Source organism: Centroberyx affinis, unplaced genomic scaffold (assembly GCF_046629955.1).
Source record: "Centroberyx affinis isolate AG114_WGS23_722 - 3 ecotype Tasmania unplaced genomic scaffold, CSIRO-AGI_Caff_v1 ptg004640l_1, whole genome shotgun sequence".
Lineage (NCBI taxonomy): Eukaryota > Metazoa > Chordata > Actinopteri > Beryciformes > Berycidae > Centroberyx > Centroberyx affinis.
Window position 1 is genome coordinate 99,529 of NW_027282241.1, and position 25,145 is coordinate 124,673.

The 25,145-nt window shown below is 44.1% G+C and overlaps 1 protein-coding gene across 2 annotated transcripts in view; it reads right to left on the reverse strand.

Moving 5' to 3' along the window:
• Window positions 1-24,371, reverse strand: part of LOC139665633 (lactadherin-like) — a 33,462-nt gene extending 9,091 nt beyond the window's left edge. The window contains exons 1-7 of one of the 2 annotated variants that reach the window (XM_071544713.1): window positions 24,234-24,371; window positions 12,828-12,950; window positions 12,131-12,262; window positions 10,765-10,797; window positions 3,242-3,355; window positions 1,213-1,394; window positions 462-617 (exon numbers count right to left, since the gene is read on the reverse strand). In XM_071544713.1, the coding sequence (XP_071400814.1) occupies window positions 462-617; window positions 1,213-1,394; window positions 3,242-3,355; window positions 10,765-10,797; window positions 12,131-12,262; window positions 12,828-12,950; window positions 24,234-24,315 (822 nt within the window). In that variant the 5' untranslated portion in view covers window positions 24,316-24,371. The remainder of the gene's footprint in view (window positions 1-461; window positions 618-1,212; window positions 1,395-3,241; window positions 3,356-10,764; window positions 10,798-12,130; window positions 12,263-12,827; window positions 12,951-24,233) is intronic. The other variant, XM_071544714.1, reaches the window with a different exon arrangement.
• Between the last annotated feature and the right edge of the window lie 774 nt (window positions 24,372-25,145).

Below are 25,145 nucleotides of genomic sequence, written 5' to 3' on the forward strand. Positions count from 1 at the left end.
TACTGTACAACTTTATCACTTGTACTACAAATTCAAAACATTTATTTTACTTGAAGATTGATGTAGTTGGCCATGCTTATGGTGAAAGACAGAATTCTGCTCATAATCTTAACATGGTTGTGAGTGAGAGTGCATATGATTGATTCGTGTATAGAATCTCAGCTTGCTGCTCCCTCTAGTGGTTCATTTCTGTCTTTTGGAAATGAGGTGCCCTGCTGGGTGTCTGTTCTGCCTGTTGAGGTTGATGTGCCACCTAAACCGCTGCTCTAGTCTCTGTTAGTAATCCCCATGTCTCCCAATTCCCCTCTTTCCCTTTGAGTCGACTGCCATATCTGCACTGCTGTATCTTTCAATATGGCAAAGGCAAAAATAAGTTGTGTTGCACTACTGTATGTTGAGGTGGGCTGCACTGTACTGTGTTGTGTCATGCTGTGTTGTGTCGTGCTGTGCTCTGCTCTCACATGGTCCTTCCTCTGTCCGTCCGGTCTGTACATGGTGTAGGTCCTGCCGTCCAGGCTGGACGCCACCTTGAAGGCCTTGATGAACTCTGCTGTTCCCATGCGGCTGGCGCCCTGCGTCACGATGCCTGTAAAGCGCATCTTCCTCTGCATGTTGATCTGGGATCGCGGTAAGACAGCCGACATGAGTTATGAATTTAAATAGTCCAAAACACACAACAGCAAACGGTCTCCTTCTCCCAAGACAGACCTTCCATCCCCATAGGGGTTCAACCAAAACATCAAGTGATACAAAGTGAATCCAGGCAATGCAGGGATGGCAGATACTTTTCAACATTTCATAGACATTTTCATGACTATCATCCTAAAGGTGAATCGAACTAGTTTACCCTTCCAACTGAGCCACAGAGGACTACACCTTTAGGCACTAGCCAGCCTCACCCAAAGCCATCTGAACAAACGGTGAGAATGAGATGTGTGGAGCGGTTTTTATCCCCCAATAATTCAACTTTTACTTCCTAGAAATACATTTTGTTGCCAAGCAATATCAGCCCCAACTATTCACTGGCAGGAAATGTATTTCTAGCCTGGTAATATTGGCAGCATAAACATTTCTGGGTCCGGGATCTAGAAAAACTGAATGACTGGAGGTTTAGAATACTTCCAGTCCCCTAATCCTCTGTTTATCCATCCACCTACCTACTCAACTGCCATCCATCTGTTACCTATCTTCGTACTGTATCTTGTGTCTCACCTCTATCCATGGGTTCCTGTCGTGTGCGGCGGCGGTCCAGGCGTTGACCAGGCCCTTGTTGTTCAGGCGGGCCAGCTCAGGACCCCAACGCTGCAGGCCCAGAAGGCCGTAGTGGACCGACGAGGCCGAGATCTGGGACTCCGCGATCCCCCCTCCCTCCATGCCCAGCAGGGAAATACAGCCTGGAGAGGGGGGGACCGAATCAGAATCAACTTATTCACAAAGTAGAATACATGGACAGGAATTAGTCTTGGTGGCTTTACATGCATTCAGTGTCCTATCACTAGTTCAGGGCTCCCACCGTGGCCTTGATGCAAAAATTCAATGACGTCTAGATTCAGGCAACATGGCATACAGTATAATGAGAAACTAACTGCTTCTGACAACTTCAAGTACATCAATTTTAATACTGATTTTGAAACTATTTTTTTTTTTACGTTTTGATACCTTTTCTTTGTTGAATGAAAGCAATATTTCATGCCTTCTGCTTTTCTGAATAGAATTAGACCCTGTGCATTTGATTTCCCCAGTAGAAATGCCAATAAATCTGAAGACAACTTGCCATCCACTTTGAAGCTTTCTGGTACGTTTTGACTGAAAATTGTGAGACTAGGGCTGCAACTAACGATTATTTTCATTGTCGATCAATCTGTTGATTATTTTCTCGATTAATCGATTAGTTGGTCTATAAAATGTCAGAAAAGGGTAAAAAATGTCGATCAGTGTTTCCCAAAGCCCAAGATGACGTCCTCAAATGTCTTGTTTTGTCCACAACCCAAAGATGTTCAGTTTACTGTCATAGAGGAGTAAAGAAACCAGAAAATATTCACATTTAAGAAGCTGGAATCAGAGAATTTTGACTTATTTTTCTTAAAAAATTACTCAAACCGATTAATCGATTATCAAAATAGTTGCCGATTAATTTAATAGTTGACAACTAATCAATTAATCGATTAATCGTTGCAGCTCTATGTGAGACACTAAAAACTGGTGCAGTACCAACCAATAAGTATCGTTTTGTTTTCAATACATGGGATAGTCATACATATTTTGCGAATATATAGTGGGGAGAAGAAACTAGGAAAGAAACAATAGCAACACTTATACTGAGAAAATGTTTTATTTTTTATTTGTAAAAAAAAATTCTAAAAAACATTTTCTCAGTAGTGCAAGTGTTACTGGAATTTCTTCTTTCCCAGTGTTATCTTCCCATTCCATTCACATCATTAGTGGTGACTTTGTGCAACTCACGATTTCAACCGGTTGGAGACAAATGGTAGGAGAGGATTGAATTATCAGAGATGGAACAGAGGAGGACGAGAAATATAAAGACACTGTCACATAAAAATGTTTTAATACACACAGGTAAAAGCTTTTCTTGAAGTTCAGCCAAACCCCTTTGTGTGTCCAATGTGCAGAGACATTCACTTACTGTCTGCTTGAGCTGCATAAACCATAAAAATCATAAAAGCAGCACAGAGATTTGATTCGGCTTTATAGAGTAAAGTATTGATTTCTCATTTGGGCTCAAGCTCTCTAAATGCTGCCTATTGATCATCCTAATAACTCAGGCAGCTTGGCCGCCTTCCAAACCCCATTAACTTTAATGTCTTTCTTCAATCATATTCATCTTAATGCACTTCTATTACAACAGTAATAGTACACCATTTGATATGGATCCAGCGTGTGTGTCTGTATGCGCCTAGAGAGACAGAGAGAGAAAGATTTTCTTTTGGGGAATTTTAGAGAGGAATTTTATAATTTTAGAGCCATATCACACTGCCTAATTTGGAAGTTGTTTTGCATCACACTCCAACACACACACGTACATGTATACATTTAAATAGGTCAACCTGCTGCCCCAAAAGTATGAGTGTGTGAGAATGAGGTGAAGTGGTATTCCTCCTCTACTCTCAGAAAAGACACTACTGTTTTCCTATGTATTTTGTTACGGGACGTCTTTGTTTTTTTAACCATCTGGCCCCTCGGAGCGTGTGGTGACGTGCCAGCGCTGATCAGTCCCACTTACGCAGTTGGCAGTGTTTGCCCACATAAGGGGACGGGCACCGGCAGTTGAAATCTCCATCCAGGTCCCTGCAGGAGCCGCCGTTCTGACAGGGCTGGCCGGCACAGTCGTTCACATCTACGGAGAGAGAGAGAGAGAGAAAGAAACCACACCTTCACTCACTGGAATCCAACATACTGTATATACACATATATCTCAGTCAAACTGTTACCACCCAGTCTGACAGCAGAACAGAATTAGAAGTGTGAGTGAGCAACTTGTCATGCTTGAGATACAAGTTTTGAAATGTGTTAAAGTTGCTTCACGCTGCGGTTAGTTCCAGCCATGCAGCAGGAGCAGCTGGAAGGTTAGAGAGGCGAGCTTGTTTCCGGGAAGGCCGTCGGTTCGATTTCCCCAAAGAGACTGTGAAAAACCTAAGCAGGGAGAGTGAATGAGCATAATCTCCTTTCCATTAATAATTGCTGTCACTGTACCCGTGAGCAAGGCATCTAAGAGCGAGCTGCACCAGTGGATGTAGAAGATGTTGGTTATACAGCTCCAACATGCAGGGCTTTGCTGAGAAAAAATCCTGCATGCCGGCTGAAACTAAAAGGCAGAAAACTATTTCTAGACGTTTGAAGTTGAGGTTTTTCTAGTTTCCCTTCACATGAATCCCTTTCCTCTTTCTGATCCCTAACTTTCTGCTAACTGGACTACAATGCAAGAACATCTACTCAAAAGGGTCTTCAAGTATCGACATCTGAAGGGCCGTTTCTCTGCAAGATAACTGACGTTTCGCTTCCCTGTAGTTCTTTGTATCGCCTCTCGGTGGCGCCCTCACCCACGCTATCCGTCCAGCTCAGAGCCTGGTTGGGTCAGATGAGTCAGGAGAGGGAAGCGCATCAGCAGAATGGAACGAGCATAAACTCAAACTCTTTTTCATCTGTCGCCCACAAGAAACTGCCAGCGTGACTGAGCTGCCTTTGAACGCTTTCGATACTGACCATACAAGCAAGGAACAAGGCACAAATTTAGCTTGTTGTGCAGACGGCTGCACACAAAAAAGGGGCATTTCCCTCAATCTCTCAGGGTTTAATCCCCACGGTTGTTATCGTGGCAGAAAATACACGTAAACAACACACAGGCACACACATGCTCCGTTTCTCCCCAACACAAACACACACACAGCAGTATCTCTACCCACATACTCTCTCCATAAATAGCTCCGTCTCCAAACATTCATTTTCACACGGTCACAGTAGGAATACAGTAATTGTGAAGCGTGCATCCGCAAACTCTGGATAACGAGGTCCACAGTCATGATACTTTCGGCTGTGGGAGCTCATATCGCACAAAACAGACTATTTCTAGCAGCAGCAGCATATTCTAAACATCAAGCCCTCTACACCGACTTTGCAAATAAGCCCCTTGATCAATTTACCGTCGTGGAACAAGAAGATAGGTAGCAGCTTCCCCTGTCTCTATCCAGTTTCTATTTAGTTTGCCACAGTGCAATGAAATGTTTTAACAGTGTGTTTTTAGTGGATAGTATGAGATAGCTTTGCTTGATCTAAAGAAGAACACACAGGGGTGAAACTGCTTGTAATATCAGGGTATCTGCAGGTTTTAAGACTTTTTAAAGCCTTTTAATGCTATCTGGAATTGAATCTAAATTTTTTAAGGAGTCTAGTTTTGCATATTGTTCTACTAACCCTGTTCTGTTTCAATCTAACAGTGGACATGCAGCACAAAGAAACCTGTCACTGCATGCTGAAAACAAGGCAACAGTAAACATGTTGTTCCCCACGAATGATGTAGGCCAATCAGGAACAAGATGCATCATCCCTCCGTTTCAGGTGGTGTACCAGTGAAATTCTGACCTTTAATTATAACGTCCACATCAGGCCACACAGTGTAATGTTTTAAATGCTGGAACACAGTGTGAAGATGCATCATCCCTTCAAGTTTCGTCAGAATCAGACAGTGGTGTTGAAGATATTGTGTCTGACAGGCGGACAGCTGGTAGGCACTCTAAAAACTGTACAAGAACTGGATCTAAGTATATGTTTGACAGCTTCAATTAAGACATTTTACACAGTTTTTTTTTTTGACTTTTTAAAGACCCCTGAATATTCTTCTTACAACAGTGAGTCGGCAAAAACTTGGCATGTTCCTTGAACCATGTCAGGGTATCAACAACCTGCAAAACAAAGTGTCCTTCCCCTTGTGGCGTATGGACCGGCATCTCACACATGCGTAAGAATACATTCCCCACCACCCAGAGACCCATATCAGCAGTTGATGACAGACTGATGGACACCCTGGTCAGTGCGTCAGAGAAGTGCGTCAGCTGGGTGGCCATCTCTCCATTAAGAGGATTGGGCACCAAGAGGACCACACAGCCCGGTCAGCTCCAGGCCGCATCCCAGGCCAGGCCCTAATCCATTTAGCGGACAACCGGGGGGGGGGGGGGGGGGGAGAAGCCTGAGGACCATGCACAGTCCCTGGGATAGGTAGAGGAAGAGGTGGGGGCACCAACACTGTCAGGTTTTGGGGTGTTTCACACTGGGGCCACTCATTCATGGTACGCTACATGGCACATGGTCGCTGCTGGGTGAAAACCTTGTATCTCCAAAATGCCAACTTCCCAGGAACTAAGAAAAGCAGCCTTGTTTTTAGTTTGGTTTTTAGATTTAACTTAAAGCAAAGAGGAGCATGCAATTAACTTCAATTTAAGTTAAAACATGAAAATCACATTTTTACATGACAATGACAACATACAAAACAGGAAAAAACAAGCTGCTGTAGTGTGACACACACTCACTGCCCAGTCGTAGATTTGACATCCAAAACACACATTTTTAAAATCATCGGTGAATCAAATCTTAACATCTATTTGTACATTTAATTGGCTTGTTACGATGGTACGCATATCAGCTGTTACATATTTAGCTGGATCCGCTATCAACACATGGCTTACAGATATAGATTTTGGGGGAAGAGTGCACGTGCCGGACAGACCAGCGCTACACGGCCTGCGTCCCGCAAACACTACACCATAACGGAAACAATTGAAAGCGCAGCACCGCAGTATCCACTGAGCATCGATATCAGCCACTGTCTCAGCATGAAGCGAAAGCCAATACAAATCTCATGCGGCTTGTTTGAAACCCGATACCGATCCACGCAGATCCAAGGTCAGCTGGCTGCGCATGTGATGATAAGCAGAGCCATCGACGCCCCGGATCTGTGCTGCAGCCAGCAGGATCTGGGCCTGGATCAAGGTGCGGGTCCGGATCTGACGGCTCAAACCTGCTTTTGTATCGCTGCCTCCGAAGACGAGGCGGTGTCAATGCGATGTGTTTTGCTCTCCGTACCTCGCGGTGTGTGGTTTGAGCTTGAATGTTGCTCAAATCGGGTTTTAAAAATAGACCATCTGTGATTTTTTTTTTTTAGGGTTAGACAAGACTACAACCCTACAAAGCCAAAGAGCAGCGACTGGGCAGTGAAACTAAGAAAAACGCATCTTCTGTATGTCATTCAGTCACATTTATGGGTATGTTTTTTGAAATTAACTCTAAATCATGACCTTTGACCTTTAAAACACACAATAACTGCTGTCTGCATGGAATTACCCTCCCATACAAATGCAGACTGTATGGATCATCGACGTTTGCCTTTTTTCCTCCCCGCCAATGGCAGCGTCAAATAAGGAAATTGCATATTTTTTTGATCTCCACTCCCGCCGTTGCCATGGCACAACCACCAAGGGGGGTGCCCCGAAGCCAATATGGCCGGCACACACAACCACAGGGGCATTATAAAAAACAAAAGGCTGCTAAATGAAATGTGTCCAGAGGTGTAATTTGCTGTGTGGATGTGAGCTGCGGACCGGCTGCAGTACACCAGGGAGCTGCGGCACCCAGAATAGCTCCGATTCAGATCTCTGCCAGAGCGCCGCGTTCTGCTGCGCTCCGAGATGAAACTTCTGATGTCATGAAATATATTTACAGAGCATATTATTTAGAGCATCGTCTCTCAACTGGTAGACCCAAAAAAAGCGCTCACCCTAAATAGATCAAGGGAATATGACATCAGATCCTGTGTGTTGGTAAATGATGGCTTTGTTCTTTAAAAAAAAAAAAAAAAAAAAAGTGCAACGTGCAGCATTTTTTTTTTACACCAATAAATCATTACCACATTAATTTTGAGACATTAGTATTATTACTGTAAACAAACAACATCACAGAGAAGATTGTCAGCCTCTACACTGCATGTTACTGTTTGTGTTACCGGGTCGGATTTCACGTGAAATGTGCAGGATTGCTTTACAGCACAGAAGGAGGAACTGGTTTACAGCATAGCTTCAACTCCTAATATTTGCTTTTATCAAGAGACATTATCAGCTCTCATACGTCTTTTTCTTGCCTCAAAACGAACACACACACGGAAAACACGCCCAGAGGGAGATGGGAGACAAGCAGCAACATCCTCTTTGAATTAAAATGCTACAAGTAGCAGCTTTTAAGTGGTGGGGCGATACCCAAACGTGGGCTGCAACATGCCGTGACATGGTCACACTCACCAGACAGGGCAATATTGTGTTATCTTGTGTTGTATTATTGTCATGACTTCATGGCCAAGGTGAGAAAAATTGTGTCCTGAAGCAATATAAGTGGTAAAGCATGGATTTCCCCCTTGTGATTGTCTAGAAATATTCAACACCAGAGTATGGCCAAAGATACAGCAGACTTCAACCTAAACCTAACATGAACTAATTGCCTATTTTTTCAGGGTTTTTTTTAAACAAATAAAGTTATTGCTTAAGATCCTACATTGTTCTGGATCATAATCCTTCAGGCCTACTTGGCAGCTTTTTTTTTTTTAGTTTAATGTTGATATTTACCAGCGAAGGTTCCTGCTCTTTGGCCAAAACACTGAGAAGTGTTTGCTGATTCTAGGTAATCAGCACACACTGATTCTAGGTAATCAGCTTTAAGGGCTCTAATAGGCCTATCTAGCTTGTTTAATGCAGACTGTAGTAAACAAAGAAATGTACGTCAGGTTTAGAGTCAGATCCATGACAGCACTGACACACACACACACACACACACACACACACACACACACACCCGCTCCTCCCTAGGGGGCATGGAGCCCAGTCTGCCCACGCCACCACATCCTGGGAGGGGCTGAAAACTCTCCAAAAAACAACTAAGAGAGCAGCGCACACACACACACCCTTCTGCGACTCACACACTCACGCACACACACACACACACACACACACCCACCCGCTGACTAACATTCCTAAATTTCCAAGAAAACAAATTACTGCTGCCTTAATCTGCTTTGAAAATCTGGGACTTAAGAGAAAGGAGGCAAAGCAAATAGTCCTCCTTCTCTCACTCTATTTCCAGCCATCTGCTTTGGCCCGAAGTGAAGTCAACAGCTATGGACATCTCTCTCTCTCTCTCTCTCTCTCCCTCTCTCTCTCTGTCTCGCTCCCTCTCTCTCTATATCCTCCTATTTGAGTCTCTGAGTGTCTTTCCCCCCTCCTCCTCCTCGTTCGCTGCAACCCATTGAGGCTTTCAGGCCAATTTGACAGGGCAGTTAGAAGTGCTGCAGTCAGACCTGAGTAGTGACTGTGACATTGTCAGGAGGGCAGACTTAATTCCCTGTTCCGCCTCCACGTTCACTTTTCCGCCCGGCAACAGTGGCGGCGCTGACGTTGCGGGCGTTTCGCGTGGACCGCCACTTTCTGTTGGCTAGAGGGATGAACCATGTGTGTGTGTGTGTGTGTGTGTGTGTGTGTATATGGACAAACTGTCAGTATATAAGAGAGTGCATGTGCTGCTTGTGTGTATGTCCATGTGGGATGTATAGTGCAAAAATGTTGCATCCAATCCATGTTGCGCATGTACACGTGACTAACGTTTTTTTCCCTAAAGGCATTTCTTGCCCCTGTGATCTGATTTTTAGGGCCATATGGGTATGAAATAATGCATTTGCATTGCATATTGGCATATAAACACTCAATTTGTGCCACTAAGATTTGGTTTAACTTCTTTCCCACTGCTGGAAACTGGCAGCAGGCCTTACAGAAGAGGATGGTCCCATTTTCCCCTCTCAGTCACCAACCAGTCCATCTTCCACCTCTCTCCACCTCTTATTTTTTACCATATTGGTCGTTTCATTTTTGTTAATGCAGTGTTTAGTGTGTTTAGGGTCGACATTTTCTCTCACTGCTGGCTGCATGGTGCCAACATTTTGTCAAAAACCAACTACATTTTTGTCGCCCAGAACGCACTAGAAAAAGAATTGTCGATCTTCGGCTCGCACAAATCATCTACGGCGGCCAAAGGGAGACAGTAGTTGCATTCGTGCATTAATATTTGACGACTTAAACGTGAAAGGTGAAATGCAAAAATGTTTTAATTTATGAACGCCCCCAAGGAAATTCTTTCCCCGAGCCTCCTGTTTATTTCTGACCCCGAGGTTGTATGCATTCAACGTCTCATTGAAGGTCTAAATGTGTCATTTCCATCTGTGTGAACGGAGTAAATGAGTTCATGTGTGAAGATGCTTCTGTAGCGTTCGACTACGCTACGCCTCCCGAGTTTCACCACAGACATCGGTTTACTTCAGCCAGTCTCCGTCTCTGCTGCACAGCACACACACACACACACACACACACACACGAACCACAGGAGCTGGCTGCCATGAAACTCGTTCCTTGCCCACACACACACACACACACACAAATTAGAGAGCAGTAAAGCTGTCACAACACAGTCATCAGCAGCTGTAAATGAGGGGGAACCTCCATCCCCCAGCAGCACTTAGAGGGGTCCCCATAAACCAACACGGTCAAACGAATTCTCCTCATCATCCCTCCTGAGGCATTACCTAATTAGCGTAAAAGCTAGCTCTGCAGACTGCTCTTACTCTGGCAGCTAAGCTAGCAGTGCCTGCCAATGGCCTTGTGCATGTATATATAGGGATTATGATGAGCTATGATTTGCGGCTCTCGGGGAGTGGGGGGGGAGGGTTGGGGAAACCAAAAAACAAAAACTTGGCTGTGAATTTTGTGAGTCAAATGAGAACGTTTGGAGCGTAAATATGGGCCGGGGCATTCGAGATTAAAATAGACTGTAAATCGTAACGGCTTAACTGGCTTGGCGTGGACTTTCACTGAGGGTTAAGGTAGGAATCTTCAGGTCTTCATATCAGAGCCGAACCGAGAGAACCGATAAAGACCCCGAACGCTGACTTGATCTCACTGTTGCGCCTGCTGCTGGCCTTGACTCAGAAACAAGACGGGATAGTGCCGACCTCAGCAGTTCCCTGTGTGTGTGTGTGTGTGTGTGTGTGTGTGTGTGTGTGTGTGTGTGTGTGTGTTGCATTCCTCTGCCCACGCATGCAGCCAAGAGAACAGAGAGCACCTGGATCCAAGAAGGGAAAGAGACCACAGCACACATGCACCCACACACACACACACACACACACACACACTCTCAAAGTCAGTAGGCAGTTTCCATTGTTACCTTTTTTCGCATTTAAGTCTGCCCCTTTGACACCTAGGATAAGAAGGCACACATGATCAAACACAAAACACACTTCAGCATTTCCGAACAGCCCCGTTTGATTTTCCTGCTAAGTTAGTTCTTTGTGTACACTTGGCAACTCTTATTTTGCCGCCCGCCCTCTCCTGCAAACAGTAGCCATCTGTCTCTGTGCGCGGGGCTGGAGGTGTTTTGGGGGAGCGGAGCAAGTGTTCCCAGCGACGCCTCGCTCTCTGCAGGCCGACCTCGACTGAACCAGCCTGGTCGTTTCCGAGTGACGCTCCCATAAGGCCGACAGCTGTCTGTGTGGTGGCCGCCGCTGACAGCAGCTGTCTCCCTGCGAGTGCGTCAGGTTGGACAGATGAAGGGGCTGCATGGATAATCGTGTAGGATTGGTGTAGGATATCGCAATTTATCACAGTGTAAGTGTAGGTTTAATAATAATCATAGTGGCATATCAGCAATATTGGTAAGTGAAAATGTCTGCGCAGCTTTTGCCTCAGGTGCATCAATTCAAAAACTCTGAGCATAGAAGATCAAAAAAGAATTCACTCACTATAAAAAAAGGTAAAAAACCAAAAGGAGCCCAGATTAAAAAAAAAGCCAAAATGAATTTACATGGTGACAAGGTGAAAAAAAGGTGCAAAAAATAAGAGTGCACCAACAGAAAACATTTTGCTTTTCCATATCAGCAATATTGAAACATTTAAATTGGTACAGTACTGTAGTCGAACGTGGTGAAGATGTTGCTATAAGATGTAAAAACATTAATAATCGTGATCACAATGCCTAACAAAATAATCCGCATTAAACTTTTAGACATAATCGTGCAGCTCCACAGCTGTTTGTGTTGCTATACAATGGCTGTATCTGAACCAATGATTCTGACATTTTTTTCTGCTATGACAAGGTTACTTTCAATACTGATTCATAGTCAGCGTTTCCATTCCTTCATAACACTGTGGTGGCGCCTCACAGCTGGAAAATGTCCTGCCAGAGCTAGAAAAACGTAAATACAATGAAGATTCATCATCTAACCTTATTGACCAGGCCAACGAAAACAAAAATAAGACAAGCGCAATTATAGAACAATTGTCCATAGACCCAAAGAGCCAAATAAGATTTGGATCGTTAACCGCATTAAGTTAAAGAACTGCATTCTTAAACTGCAACACCAACTGGAACTGATCCTGAAATGAGCCGAGGAGCAAACCTGGGTATCAGAGCCAGAATATTCCTCCCATCCTGCATCTGTAGTAAAATTCTACAGGAAACACTGATAGTTAAACTAATAAGAATAATCAGATAAACTCCTGATAATAAAAACTACAGACTGAGGGAGTCTTACTGTTCTGGCAGTGGACTCCGTCGAAGCCCGGCTGGCACTTGCAAACGTATTCGCTGAAGACGTCGCCTCGGCGGGACTGGCCCGTCACTTCGCAGATGCCGTCATTCTTGCACGGGTTGGGGTTGCAGGGCCCTTTAGGTAGAGGAGGAAGAGGAGGAGGGGGAGGGGGAGGAAGAGGAGGAGAGTCAAGACTCAAGTTTGACGGGAAGTCGATCGGTTTTGTATCTATAATCTCCAAGTCAAAATCATCTTTTCAGGAAGTGAGAATTTGAATCTTTGAGTGGATTACAGAAACGCTGTGGCCATGAAATTTATTCAAATACATTTACCACATATAAAGGAACATGTAAGCCTTTGAGAAAAAAAGTAATCTCAGGTTTTTTCAGGTGACAGAAGCACTACATATAAACTGGCTTTAAACACTTTCCATCTTAAGTAATTTAATTGAGCAGAGAAATAAAGCAGAATACTCCCACCTGTTTCACCTGAAATGTGAAATCAAATTATACAATTTGTTTCACTGCTTTTGATAAAAAAAAACAGCAAATGATCTAAGGGGACAAATGGATGATTTTGGTGTCTGTGTTCTCATCACATAACCGGTAAGTTGACTGGTTGACAGTCTCCTTTATATATAAGGAATACACAAAAACAACTGAGATCTGAGCCTCATTTTGGGCTCACAGGCCCGGCTTACCGGTCTCGGTTTCGTTGCAGATGTCTCCAGTGAAGCCGTCGGGGCAGATGCAGATGAACGGGGCTCCTGCCCCGGTCACACAGGTTCCCCCATTACTGCACACATTCACCTCACAGTAGTCGCCTGGAGAGAGAGAGAAGGGAGAGAGACATGGTGATTACTACAGTACAGTATGTTCAGTCAGGGCCGGGCTTACCATTAGGCAAAGGTAGGAGACCGTCTGAGGTCACAAGAGACAAAAGCAGAACAAATACAAGCATATTTTTCATCAGTTTAACAGAAATTCACTTATTGAAAAACACCGCTCTTTTTGTTACAATAAAAATGATTTCAATCATGAGTCATGTCCACCCCCCCCTACTCAGTCAGGCGGTAGTCGGCTAATCCACTTAACTTCTAACACAATATAGCCTCTTGACTTCAAGCTCATGGGCCAGTTGCTGTGAGAGAAGTGAAAAAAAATGAAGCAAAGCCACTCAAGTGGAACAGAAAAACAAAAAAAAAACAAAAAAAGAGAGGAAAATAGAAGTTTCGTTGACAACTTTTTCCATCAAATCAGAATCAACTGCTGCTTGTGTTTGCTGCTAGCATAATTGCCACTGCCTCCGAGCTCAAAGAGCTCTACTGAAGCAAACAGTAGATCCACTGACGGCACAAACAGAAACAATGATATGGTGAGTGTGCTGCCGAGCCAACTGATGCTCCCAACCGAGGGCAAGCAAATATTAGAAAGAGTGATACCATGTGTGTATCATTCTTTTCTTAGTCAGTAGAGACCACCCCTCGCCATAGAGCACCAGCATGCGTACTTTTCTCAGCCCTGACTTGAGCGTAATGTATAGAAAGGATCGGTTGAAAAAGGGGAAGGTTGGGATTCAGGGGGCCCCCATGCTCGCCTTTGCTAGGGCCCCCAAAATCACTAAGTCTGCCCCTGTGTTCAATGCCTCGTGTTTATTTTCCGTAGTGTGCAATAGTAGTATTTAAAACGGCATTACTGACAATAAAAGGAAGTAGCAGCACAAGCCTTCTGCATGAAAAACAATTCCTGTACTTTTCAATGTTCAGTCATGAATCTAAAATCTGAAACGTTTGAACAGAAAAAACACTGTTATAGTCATGCCAGGGTTCATTTAAATGCCCTCGAGTAAACTCTTACTCTGGACTAGTTTATCAAAGGATCCAAATACACTTGTGTGGGTGAAACAGTCTTTGCAAACTCTTCGTGCTTACTTAAAGTTGCATGGAGAACTGGACGGGTGGGATTTACTTTATGAGGACAAGTCAGATCATGTCTGCTGAGCTGTCAATCACTAACTTGACTTGCAAATGTTTTCCTCCGTCTAATCTTTCTCGCTCTCATTGTGCTGTGCAGTGTGGCAAACTCCACCCAACTGGCACATAAGTATGATAAAAAAAAAAAAAAAAGAGCATAAAAAGTGTTTGCAAATCCGGTTTGACCCAGCTCTGGTTCGTACTCCTCATTTCACATTCATAGATGCCTGACAGCTCAGCGTTTCCTGTCAACTCCCGTCCCGAGGGCAAAGGAACAAACATCTGATACGTCCCAGTCCAGGCCGATCCATCAGGACAGGAAGAGGCCCGACAGAAATCTGGAGCAGCATCTTTCTTATCAGATATTATAGCACTGGTGACTTGGAAGAAATTTTAGTTGTTTATGTTTGGTCCATTTCTCTTGCTGGTGCAGGTTATAGCCGTAAATCTGTTCTTATTTGGATACTTTTCATGACGGGAAAAAAAGTGTAAATCCTTAATATTATCGATGTTTCGGGGGAAATTCAGCTAAAATCAAACGTCCCCCCCCCCCCCCCACCCTCCTGTATTTGACATGTTCTGTAGCAGCGGAGGTCATTTCCTCGCTGTGCTGCTGAGTAAAGCGGGGAACAACCTACTGTAGGTTGGATGCAACGGTCTGGAACAGCTGAGTAAGCCATCGCAACACAACACAGTACACACACACACACAAAACAGATACTGGATGCTTCCACCAGCATCACCGCTGCCCGGCCTGAACCTGACAGTCTGGCAGCTCTTTGGGGCACGAGGGAGATCGTGTCAGTTAGTGTTGTTGGGGGGGGGGGGGGGGGGGAGAAAGAAAAGAGAAGCATTAAGAGGCGAGCTGTGGTTTTCAAAAACACCAAGAACGAAAGAGCTATAATCCACAGTCAGAGAGTCTTGTTCTAAAAGGAGATATCCCCCGTGTGAAAAATCTGACACCGTATCTTATAAAATAATTGAAATCAAGTTGTGGTGCTTTCTAAAAAGATAAGTAGCCTAAATCCTTGGTTGACAAAATAACAGTTTTACAGAATGGGGTCTCTGTGTTCGAGATATTGAACAATGAACCTCAAGTAATTAAATGTTTTCTTAACATAGATAAACAGCAATTTGGAAATGAACTCTTCAATTACACCCCTATATGTTTTGACACTTGGATGAATTGTGGAGTGAGAGAGAGAGCCGAAGCTTCTCAACGCCACTGGAGACAGCGAAAGCCTTTCCCCAAGTTAACACTTATCATTTGGATAATTGTCAAGGAAATCGAGGTTTGGGGCCCCAAGTGTGAAATTGGCGGTTCACGCACCACAGTGTCTGCCATACAGGCCTAAAAAAGGAGGTCTGACCCCCCTTTTTTTTTTTTTCAGTCCGCGAGTAGGATACCTCTCCCCACCTCAAACACAAAGTGGACTCGTGGGAGTAGATAAGGAATGTTTTTTTGGAAAGCGACAGTTAAAAAAAAAAAGAAAGAAAAGGAGGCATTTTAGTTTTGCTGAGGGTATAATTCTCAGAGGCCCTGCACCCCGTCTGGTTTTCCCCGCAAGACCACGGTTGAAAATGGCACTTCGGTGAGAGACTTCCAACTTCCCATGCGTCGCTGTCTCTTCTCCTCTCTCTCTCTAACAGCCCCGGGCCCCCCAAACACACACACACACACACACACACACACACACACACACACTCACTATCTTTTTTGTTCCTCCAAACACTCCAGGATGAGAGCCCTCTGAGTAAAGTTTATTCAGGGCGAACACTGGCCAACACCGCGGCATTGTGGGAAGACTAAATCGTACAAGCTGGTGTTCGGGGAGTGGAAAGGGGGAAAGCAAATATAAGTTACAAACTGCACACAGTTTGGTGACTGTACTTTGAACATTTGACATTTTACAGTTCCAATGCATGGACTTAAGACTGACCATTAGCAATCCTGCTGGAGATTTAGGACAGATATTAGGATAGATATTTGTGTGAGAGAGATCTGTCTGACTGTTTATCCACCAAACTTCATTTCCCAACAATGTGCAGTGTTATCAGCGCCGTGCCCAGTGTCACGGCCTTCAAGTGCTCCCACATCTCGGGGGAGACTGTTAGCCAACGGCTTTGGCTGGCACCACCAACACATCCTTATCCAAATGTTACTGCCTGTTTATCTTTGGGAAGGAACACAACCGCCCTCTTCCCACAGCGGCTGGCAGCTCCCTGCAGGAAAACCTTTCAGTGCCGAGTTACAAGACCGCCCTGTTGGAAGAATGACCTTCCTAGAAATTACCAAACTTAATTTTTCACTGGCTCAATCTGACTCATAAACTTGCTATTTTTCCCCCTGTGACAGGGCGGTTTAAGACACACAAAAATGAAATCAGAGAGAGACACCCAGGACACCCTAGACATGTTGCCTGTGGTCTGTCCTAGTTGAAGGGTAATTTTGCCACGAGCCTGCATCGGCTTTAGTGAGGACATTAAATTACTGACATATTAGTCAAGGTGGTCAGCCAGGAGACAGTGGTCAAACCACCAGATCCTCCTTGAAAATCCCCTGCTGTCGGGTAAAAACCACGTCTGTGTAAAAGTACATTCAGGAATGAAGAACAGAAAGCTTACTTTCTCATTTAAAGCTATGCATTTTTCAAATACAATGGGGTTCGAAAAAGGTTTTGCATGCACAAGGGTGTTGAAACTCACTCAAAACATAAAAAAGGACTTTGAATTCAAGAAAGAAAAACACCGAAACTACAGTTATGTGGTTTTTACCCCACAAGAACCCTAAGCTCCACTGCTGTTTCAGAGGAAACCAAAGAGTTGTTCTTCCCTATTATCTACAAGTACAGCTGACAGCAAGACAAATGGCCTTTTAGATAAGCAGGAATTTACATTACAAGGAAAATCTGCGGCTGTAGTTTCAGTTGTGTTTATTGAGAAATTCCAACTGAAAAACAGCCATCGAATAACGAATCTGAGCACAACATGTTCTCACAAGTCCTCAGCTCTATGACGTTATGACATACTGTTTTGCATTTTGGACCTTTCCTTCAGACTTTTACATCTTCACCTACCACAGCTCCATCCTACATGATCATTCTAGGGACACACAAATATTGATTTACATCTACAGTCTCTGACCCTTGCACTCTTCACTGATGTTTGCTTGTAGACAATGTTGACAACTCAGGAATTTCAGCTTATTCTACTGTTTCACTCATTGTAATTCAGCATCAGCTAAAAGCCCAAAAATGTATAGAAAACAAAAACGAAGAATAGGAGTGTTTCTGCCTTTCTACAAACTCAAGCCGTACCGTTTCTCCCAATCATCGTTACTGAATGAGGTTATAAAAGTATTGGGTGGCTGACTTGCTGCAGTGTGTGTGTGTGTGTGTGAATAGCTGAACTGTTTGATCAGCAGCTGGGATGCGGAGTCAGGTGCTGGGTGGGGAGTTCTCGCAGGGTCACACCACTTTTATCACTTCTATTGATTAGCTTTGCCACAGTCAGAGATAAGATAGAAAGGTTTTTGTAACGAGTGAGTTGGCAAATCACTAAAAGTTTATGCCCAGAAAATGAATGTGGTTAAGACCTAGACACAAAAAACCCTTTTATTACAAGAAACACAAGCCTACGGGTGTTATGTGTTATCCTGTTATTTCCTATGTGTCATGTAGACACGGTCCTGTAAATTTTCATTCCAAATCGAGATGTCATTTGTTTTCATCATTTGAAAACATTAACACCTATTCTAACAAAATGATGGCTGGCATGAAAGTAAAACCAATTATGGGCAACTATTAAAGTTATGAGTCATCTTAAGACATATGCTCACAAAATAGGTCTATTTTTGAGGATGGAATTATCTGCATATTGTAATGAAACCTTTAAAATATTCTTAAACAAACTATTTTGAAAAAAAAAGGATTTCTGAAGCTTAAATGCTGATGATCTTGTCAACCTTGTACCATGCTAAAAGTAAGCTACGTTGTGTGTTTATCCCAACCACAGTGATGGATCGGGAAGGTATGTGGTGTTATGTTTGGCAGGACAAGCCATTACCACAGAGCATTGTGCATTTCTCACTCCTTATGAGTCATGGCCCATGCCTTTCCCATGATGCCTCGGCGCAAGAATGAGGCCCAAATACCAGACCGAGAACACACAGCCACTAGAGCCACCGCCACACAATGACTCAGTCCTCAGGTCCACCAACAAAGACTGTGGATTCTGTAAAAAGGGTATGAGGAGAGAAATGGGGATGGATATTGAAAAAAAAGATAGGTACCATATCAATTTTACATAGCTATATTGTTTTTTAAGCATTAAAAGTGATCAAAAGATGATGAAAATCTTTACAGTTCTGGGTTCTTACCACAGGATTTAGGTCTTTTACGATCTTAAGGATATCAGCTGAGAACAGCAAGTTGGGTCAGGAGTTTGATCCCAGCACTTAGACTGGATGTGCATAAGTATCTCTACTGTAGGCTAAAATCTCAGCCAATAAATACAATTTTGGCAGGCATTGACATAAGTGTGCAAACGTTCCTCCCTCTATACACACAGGTTTTGCTAATTGCAGCCTGGCTAAGTAAGTTGTCCTGTGTGTGTGGTGGATCTTCTGCACTTTAGGAAACTAGGCCCAGATCTTCAATGAATGTATCCATTGACTGGAAAGGGGCTGGGTTTGGCGCGGGAGAGACCGTGACGAGCCGTCCCCCTCCTGGAAACAGACGGCAGACTGGACAGCACACGGCTACGTTTCCTGTACGAGCTTCCAGGGACGACGAGCCGCTCCAAATGAACCGTCTGCTGCTTCTGAGAGGATCAACCAGCGCTGCGAGGCGACAGACTTGCCCTCTGACCGCATTAGGGTCCAGGTGGACGGAGGAAGGGGAAAAAATAACCCTCGTACCAGACTGAGCAGAGGACGCAACAAGGGAGTGAAGCACCTTGGGAGGAGCTGTTTACGTGACTGCGCAGAAAAAGAGCTTAACGTACTCGCTGGAGCCATTTGAGGGCACTGCAGGGGGAGAGGGGGAGAGGGGGAGGAGGGGGGGAGCCATTTCAGGACAACGGGGAAGGGAGTGGACCTTTTGAGGACACTTGGCGAGCTGCATAAGGGGAGGAGTGATTGGTTACGGAGAGAGAATAGCAGCTCTGGACAAAACTCCCCTTGACATAATTGGCCAGGCGAGCTTTAATCAGTTTGATGCGCAACAAAACAATTTCTGCAGGCTGCGGTGTTTTAGCGATGGTTCAATGACAAAGCATGCCCTTTGCTGCGTTGGAAAAACATACACAATGCAGCCATGGGCAAAATCTCTTTAGTCTGACCGGACTCTTGAGTTATCAAAGATGACATGGAGTAAATCAGGGGTATACAAAAAAATAATACCCTGGGACAGTTTAAGAGGGCTTTGACGGAATTAGCTCGTTAGAGGGAACTATGGAAATAGGCAGGTTTGTTTGAAATGAGCTTACAAAGTCAAAGCTGTGATGACTCAAGAGCTCTCGATACCTGCCGGTTCTGTAGGGGCTGAACACATGTGCACGGACATGTGAATATGTGCGCGGTTATGTCAGCGTGCATATGCGATGCTGAGCCTGAGGCCTGAGCAGCGTGCGCTCTGCCCTCTGCTCCGTCAGGCACACACACCGCTAACCAGCCTGACGTGCCGGAGCATATAGGCCGGCCGGATAGTGTGGGAACTCAGTGTTCCAAAGAGAGAGAGAGAGACACACACACACACACTCACACACACACACACACACACGTCCAGTCCTCGTTAAAACTGTTACGGGGGCGCTGAAGCATAATAAAAAGAGACCTGTTGAGCGCTCATCTGGTCTGATGCCCTGACACTGCCAAATAGCGATATACAGAGAGCTGGGAGGCGGAGGGGCGAGGAAAGGGAAACCTAGAGATGTGGACTTATCCAGGCCAGGCCTACCTGACTCATAGACTGTCCTGAGCCTTTTCGACGTTAAAAAGACTGCCAGGACTCCAGCTGCAGGTGAGCTTTCTGTAATCTGCAAGCGTTACTTCAGAGCAGCACAGCCATCTGCTGCTCCATAAAACAAAAAAAAAACAGAAAACAACGTTGGCTGGCCACTAAAAATACACACACGTCACGCACCGTCAACAAGACAACAAGCTTTTCTCTGAAGTAACTGAAATAGAGCCCGCAGTAAAGAGTCGTACCAACAGTCTTACAGATTAACAGGCATTAAACTCTGAGTGAACCACTTGAGTTCAAGAATATAGAGTAATATGTACATTCTGCTGTTTGTATGTCTTGCACTGTCCCTTTCCACTACATATGAGCCCCTCTTGTCTTTGTATCATGTATGTATGAATGAGACAAACTCCACTACATCTATTGTTCTTCTTTATTAAACTCATTCTGATTTCCCTCTTGGCCGGATGTGTAAGATCAGGGGACGGCGTGTAAAATATTCAGCGCGGCAGATTGGAAAGTGGGGCGACAGACACTAATAGAGGAGCCCGAATTAGAAGATATTCCATATTGCGATGAAACATTGATTAAGGAAGCCATTCAAAATTCAGATGGGAAAAAAAAAAAAAAAAAAAGAGTCTGTCCTCCCCCTGAGGGAGCTGGCAGGGAGAAGTAATCAAGTCATCAAGGCGACAGGGAGACAAGGCCCCGAAGGGAAGACCCCGTACTGACAGATGGTAAGGGCTGGAGCAGGCAGGAGGACAAGCTTTAAACAATGGCACACACACACACACACACACACACACACACACACACACACACACCCCTCTGTCTTTCTCTCACACACATTCACAAACTTGCACACTGACTCAAAACCATTAAAATATAATACACATGAACTGAGAGTGTCAACACATCCACTCTAGGGTCGACTGATACGGATACCGATATTGTTAAACTTTAGTCACTCATATCAGTTATAAAATAGGCTAGAACCCAGACACTGAAGTATGATTATCTTTAAATTTGACCATTTTCATGCCAAACTAGAAGGGCACTCGGAGAGTGAAGACCTCCGCCAAGGTTCGTGCTATTATTGCTTGTTCGTGAGTCGGCTCCGGATCCGCTCCAAAATTTCATGGGTTCTTCCTTGGCCCATGCTACACCCTTCCACAAAGTTTCATGAAAATCGGGCCAGTAGTTTTTCCGTAATCCTGCTGACAAACAGACAAACAGCACCGAAAACAGAACCTCGTTGGAGGAGGTAAAAATTTTCCCCGGTATTTTACTCTTATCAGGGTGGAAAAGCATCTGAAATAGTGTCCCATTTAGATATGGGACACTAAAACTCTCCATTGAAACCCATATAATGAAATTCTTGAGGCAGGGTGACCCACTGCACCTATTGAATTGTCGGGGAAGCTATGGGATACATTAAGCCCTTAAAAAATAATAATAATTCAGAAATTAAATGAATATATAAAATGTGCAAAGAAAATAGAATGTCACTACAAGTTTTTCAGACTGTTATCTAGCCGTATTCAGGGCAAAACAATGGCCGATATCCGATATTTAACATAAGGCCAACATCGGTCCGATACATCGGTCTCTCACGCGGAAATTTGCATGAACTTTGATGCAAAACTGAGCATGTTAACGTGTATGCATCCACCCACCTACATCCAGAAAGTTCACACACACACACACACACTCATGCCACGCCATTGGCCCAGCGTCTGGCTATATTTAGCCCTGGTTCACTCAGCTGCCCTAAGTGGTCTTGTTGTGAGAAAAGACTGCCTCATGCCTGACACAGAACACCGTTTTCCACTTCTCTCCCTCCTCAGCAGCAAACAGAGAGAGACAAGTGAGTTATAACCTGCTGTTTCTAGCCTAATCAGTTTTTAAAAAAAAACGTCTTCTTCTGCCCTGTAAACATTTTGTTTGACACAGCAACAAGTCCCCCCCCACCTCTCTCTCTCTCCCTGGTACTCTGGACAGGCTGCAGCCCTGTGGAAGTATAGGGCAGACGCCGTTTGAGTGGTCATTAGTGGGAGGAAGTTCACTGCCATGTCCGTTTTGGCGGCCACATCCGGAAAAAAAGTGACTCAACGCTATATGGTCAGTGTGCAGCCCAGCCACGCCTTTTTTCTCTGTGTCCTGTCCCTTGCGCCTCGTGGAAGAAACACACTGGGGAAGTCGGCTTTATGTTCGGGAAGGGCAGACTGGATTCTTCGTCGGTTTTCGATTCAAACAAAAAGGTCTCGCTCGGGGAAGAAGAAAGTGTGTCAAAATGAATGGGTGTGATGCATAGGGGGGCTTGTGGGTGTATAAATGTTCAAGCAATTCATAAGCATCTTACTACTGAAACTGAATGAGGAACTGAAGTGCATGTGTAGTATCTGCAGTGGTTTTATATGTATTTATTTTTAGCCTGTGTGTCTCATAACTGAGTGAGTGGATCTCAACCCCTTTTTTTCCGTCATTAATGGGGTTATGTGTTTATTTTAAATGCACTTTACTGTATGATCTGTACATTGAGGAGTGACACATAAATAAAAAAAATACGATCTATCTATCTGCATAACAAATTTGAGTTGAGTGGAATATCTGTTTGTCAAACCATCAGTATCAGCTGCCCCCATTTCTCTGTAGTGATGTCACTCCCTTGTTCTCATTTAGAAAACTAAAGCCAAACTGTCATAGGCCTACTTCAAAACACACGAAAAGCACTTTAATCCAAATTGTACTCTTTTTATGTCATACTTTGCTTACTGGCAATTTTCCATAAAGTCTTGACAGAAGTCTGATTTGGTGAGCACTGATTCCTCGGGAAGGAAATGTCAGAGGTCGACAGTTTGTCATCTCATAGCTGGAAAATGCATGTGAAAAAGTCTTGAATGTTTCTTCGAATGAGAAATGTCCTTTTCACATGGAACCTACCCAAGTTATGAATTCCTCCCTGAGTCAATGTGTAAAACAGGAACATTTCTACAGTGGAAAAATACATCATGACACCAAGGAACAGGCTGCTAAGTGTGATGTCCTCTCCTTGGTCAGAGGAAACGATGAAGGAGAAAATGAAGCCAACAGAATCAGGGCATTTTCCCCATTGTCCATCGGCCTAGATGTGTTTCTGGATGCACGCGAATGCAAACAAAGCCAAGTGCCAGTGGCATGAGGCTGACATGGCCAAGCATAATAGCCAGCCTGTATGTGCTGTGCTTCTTGAAAGGGGCACTTTGCACAGAAATGCCCTTAAGGTTTTGATTCTTTCGGGCAGTGGTTCTCAACGTGGGGTCCGGGGACCACCAGGGGTCCTTGAGGGGGTTCCAGGGGGTCCCCAGCAAATTGATGAAAATGTAAACTTCACCATTATTTCATTTACAAGAAGTTAACACAATTAGAAAATGTAGAAGAAGGACTATTTTGATCATAGTTTCACTGTTATCTCTCTACCTACAGTACAGATAGTCATTCTGGACAAATTTGGGTTCTCAGATTTGGGTCAGAGAGAAAAAAACCCTCATCAAATGAGGGTCCGTGGCCCTAATGTGGACTAAATTAGGGGTCCTTGATATGAAAAAGATTAAGAATCACTGCTTTAGGGAATGTAAAACCATATATTCTGCCATAATAAGAAGTGCCTGTCTGGTTTAGCATACAAAACCTGGAAAACATGAAGAAACCCTCACCTCCAAGTGAAACTGCTATTTTACTGATGTGTCAAATCATTTTATGGTCATTATTTACATACTGTGCAACAACAAGAGCAGTTTACCACTAAAATAATTAAACTCAGGCAGCAGGCGAATCTGTTATTGCAGTTTCAGAACAAAAAAAAAACAATCTCCCATGCGGATTCCCACTCGTCCTGTCCACTTATTCAAGGATCTCTCCAACTTGACACCCACAAATGCCCATTGCTCCGTTACTTTGGTGATGAATTGGCGGTGGCACTTGTGCCAGGTTGGGATTAATCATCACATACCAAACACAATTTTCCAAATAAAACACCAACATGTCCAGCAAACAAGCCAACTACAGTACAGTTTGAAACAGAGCAACTTGCACGACACCAACTCGAGCGCCCGAATACTGAAGCAGCAACCTTCAAACACAGCAACGTGCTCGGGACGTTTAACTGTAAACAAAAACAAAAGCAACTTACCGTTCGCAGTGGAAATGGCCCCGAAAACCAAACAAGCTGCGAAAAGTGGCAGAGAAACGGAAAAATACGTTTGTTCCTTCATCGTTTCTGTTTCCCCAGTCGTTCACAAAAAGCTGTTCTTGTAGTGGAAAGCAGGACGTGGGACGGTAGCGGCGCTCTGAACGGGGCTGCAGCAGCTCGGCTTGTTGTTGTGCGGTTGAAACCCCCCAGCAGGCGTAAAGCAGGAGCACGTGCACCTCAGCGCTCAGCCAATCACGTCCTGGTGTTATAATTGGAAGCCCCGCCCCCCCCGCCGGCTCTGATTTGAAAAGCAAATTAACTATACAGCAAAGAAGTAATTAGATGTGAAACAAAGGCGTGGGTGGCTGTCAAGGCGTTGCAGTAAATTGATTGATGATTGACTATAATAACTAACTTTCTAAGGGAAAATAATTGTTTTGTTAAGTGTTACATATACAGTCACAGTTCCAGCAGGTTTGACCTTTGACCTAAATCAGTGGTTCCAAAAGTGGGGGTCCCTGATGGGTTTCAGAGGATCCCAAGCAAACTGAGGAATAGTTTAATTTCATTTTTATTTCTCTCCCTAGAAGAAAACACAATACGCATGACTAATTTGTTGACAGGTTTCATTCATCTGACTGTTTCCTCCCCTCCTACAGCACAGACAGTTATCATTCTGCACAAAGTCATTTATAGCAACAAAAATATTCAAATCAGATGACGCTTCTGAGGGCAAAATCTTAGCAAATTGTGGTTTCAGAGTCTAAAGCATATCTGTTTGGGGTCGTTGACATGGAAACCTTGACCTACTTTATCACATTTTATATGATATGTAATGTGCATATTATGGTAACTAAATTGCTGGTACATTTTTGTAATGCCAATCAAGCAAATTTTATTCAAATGCTATTT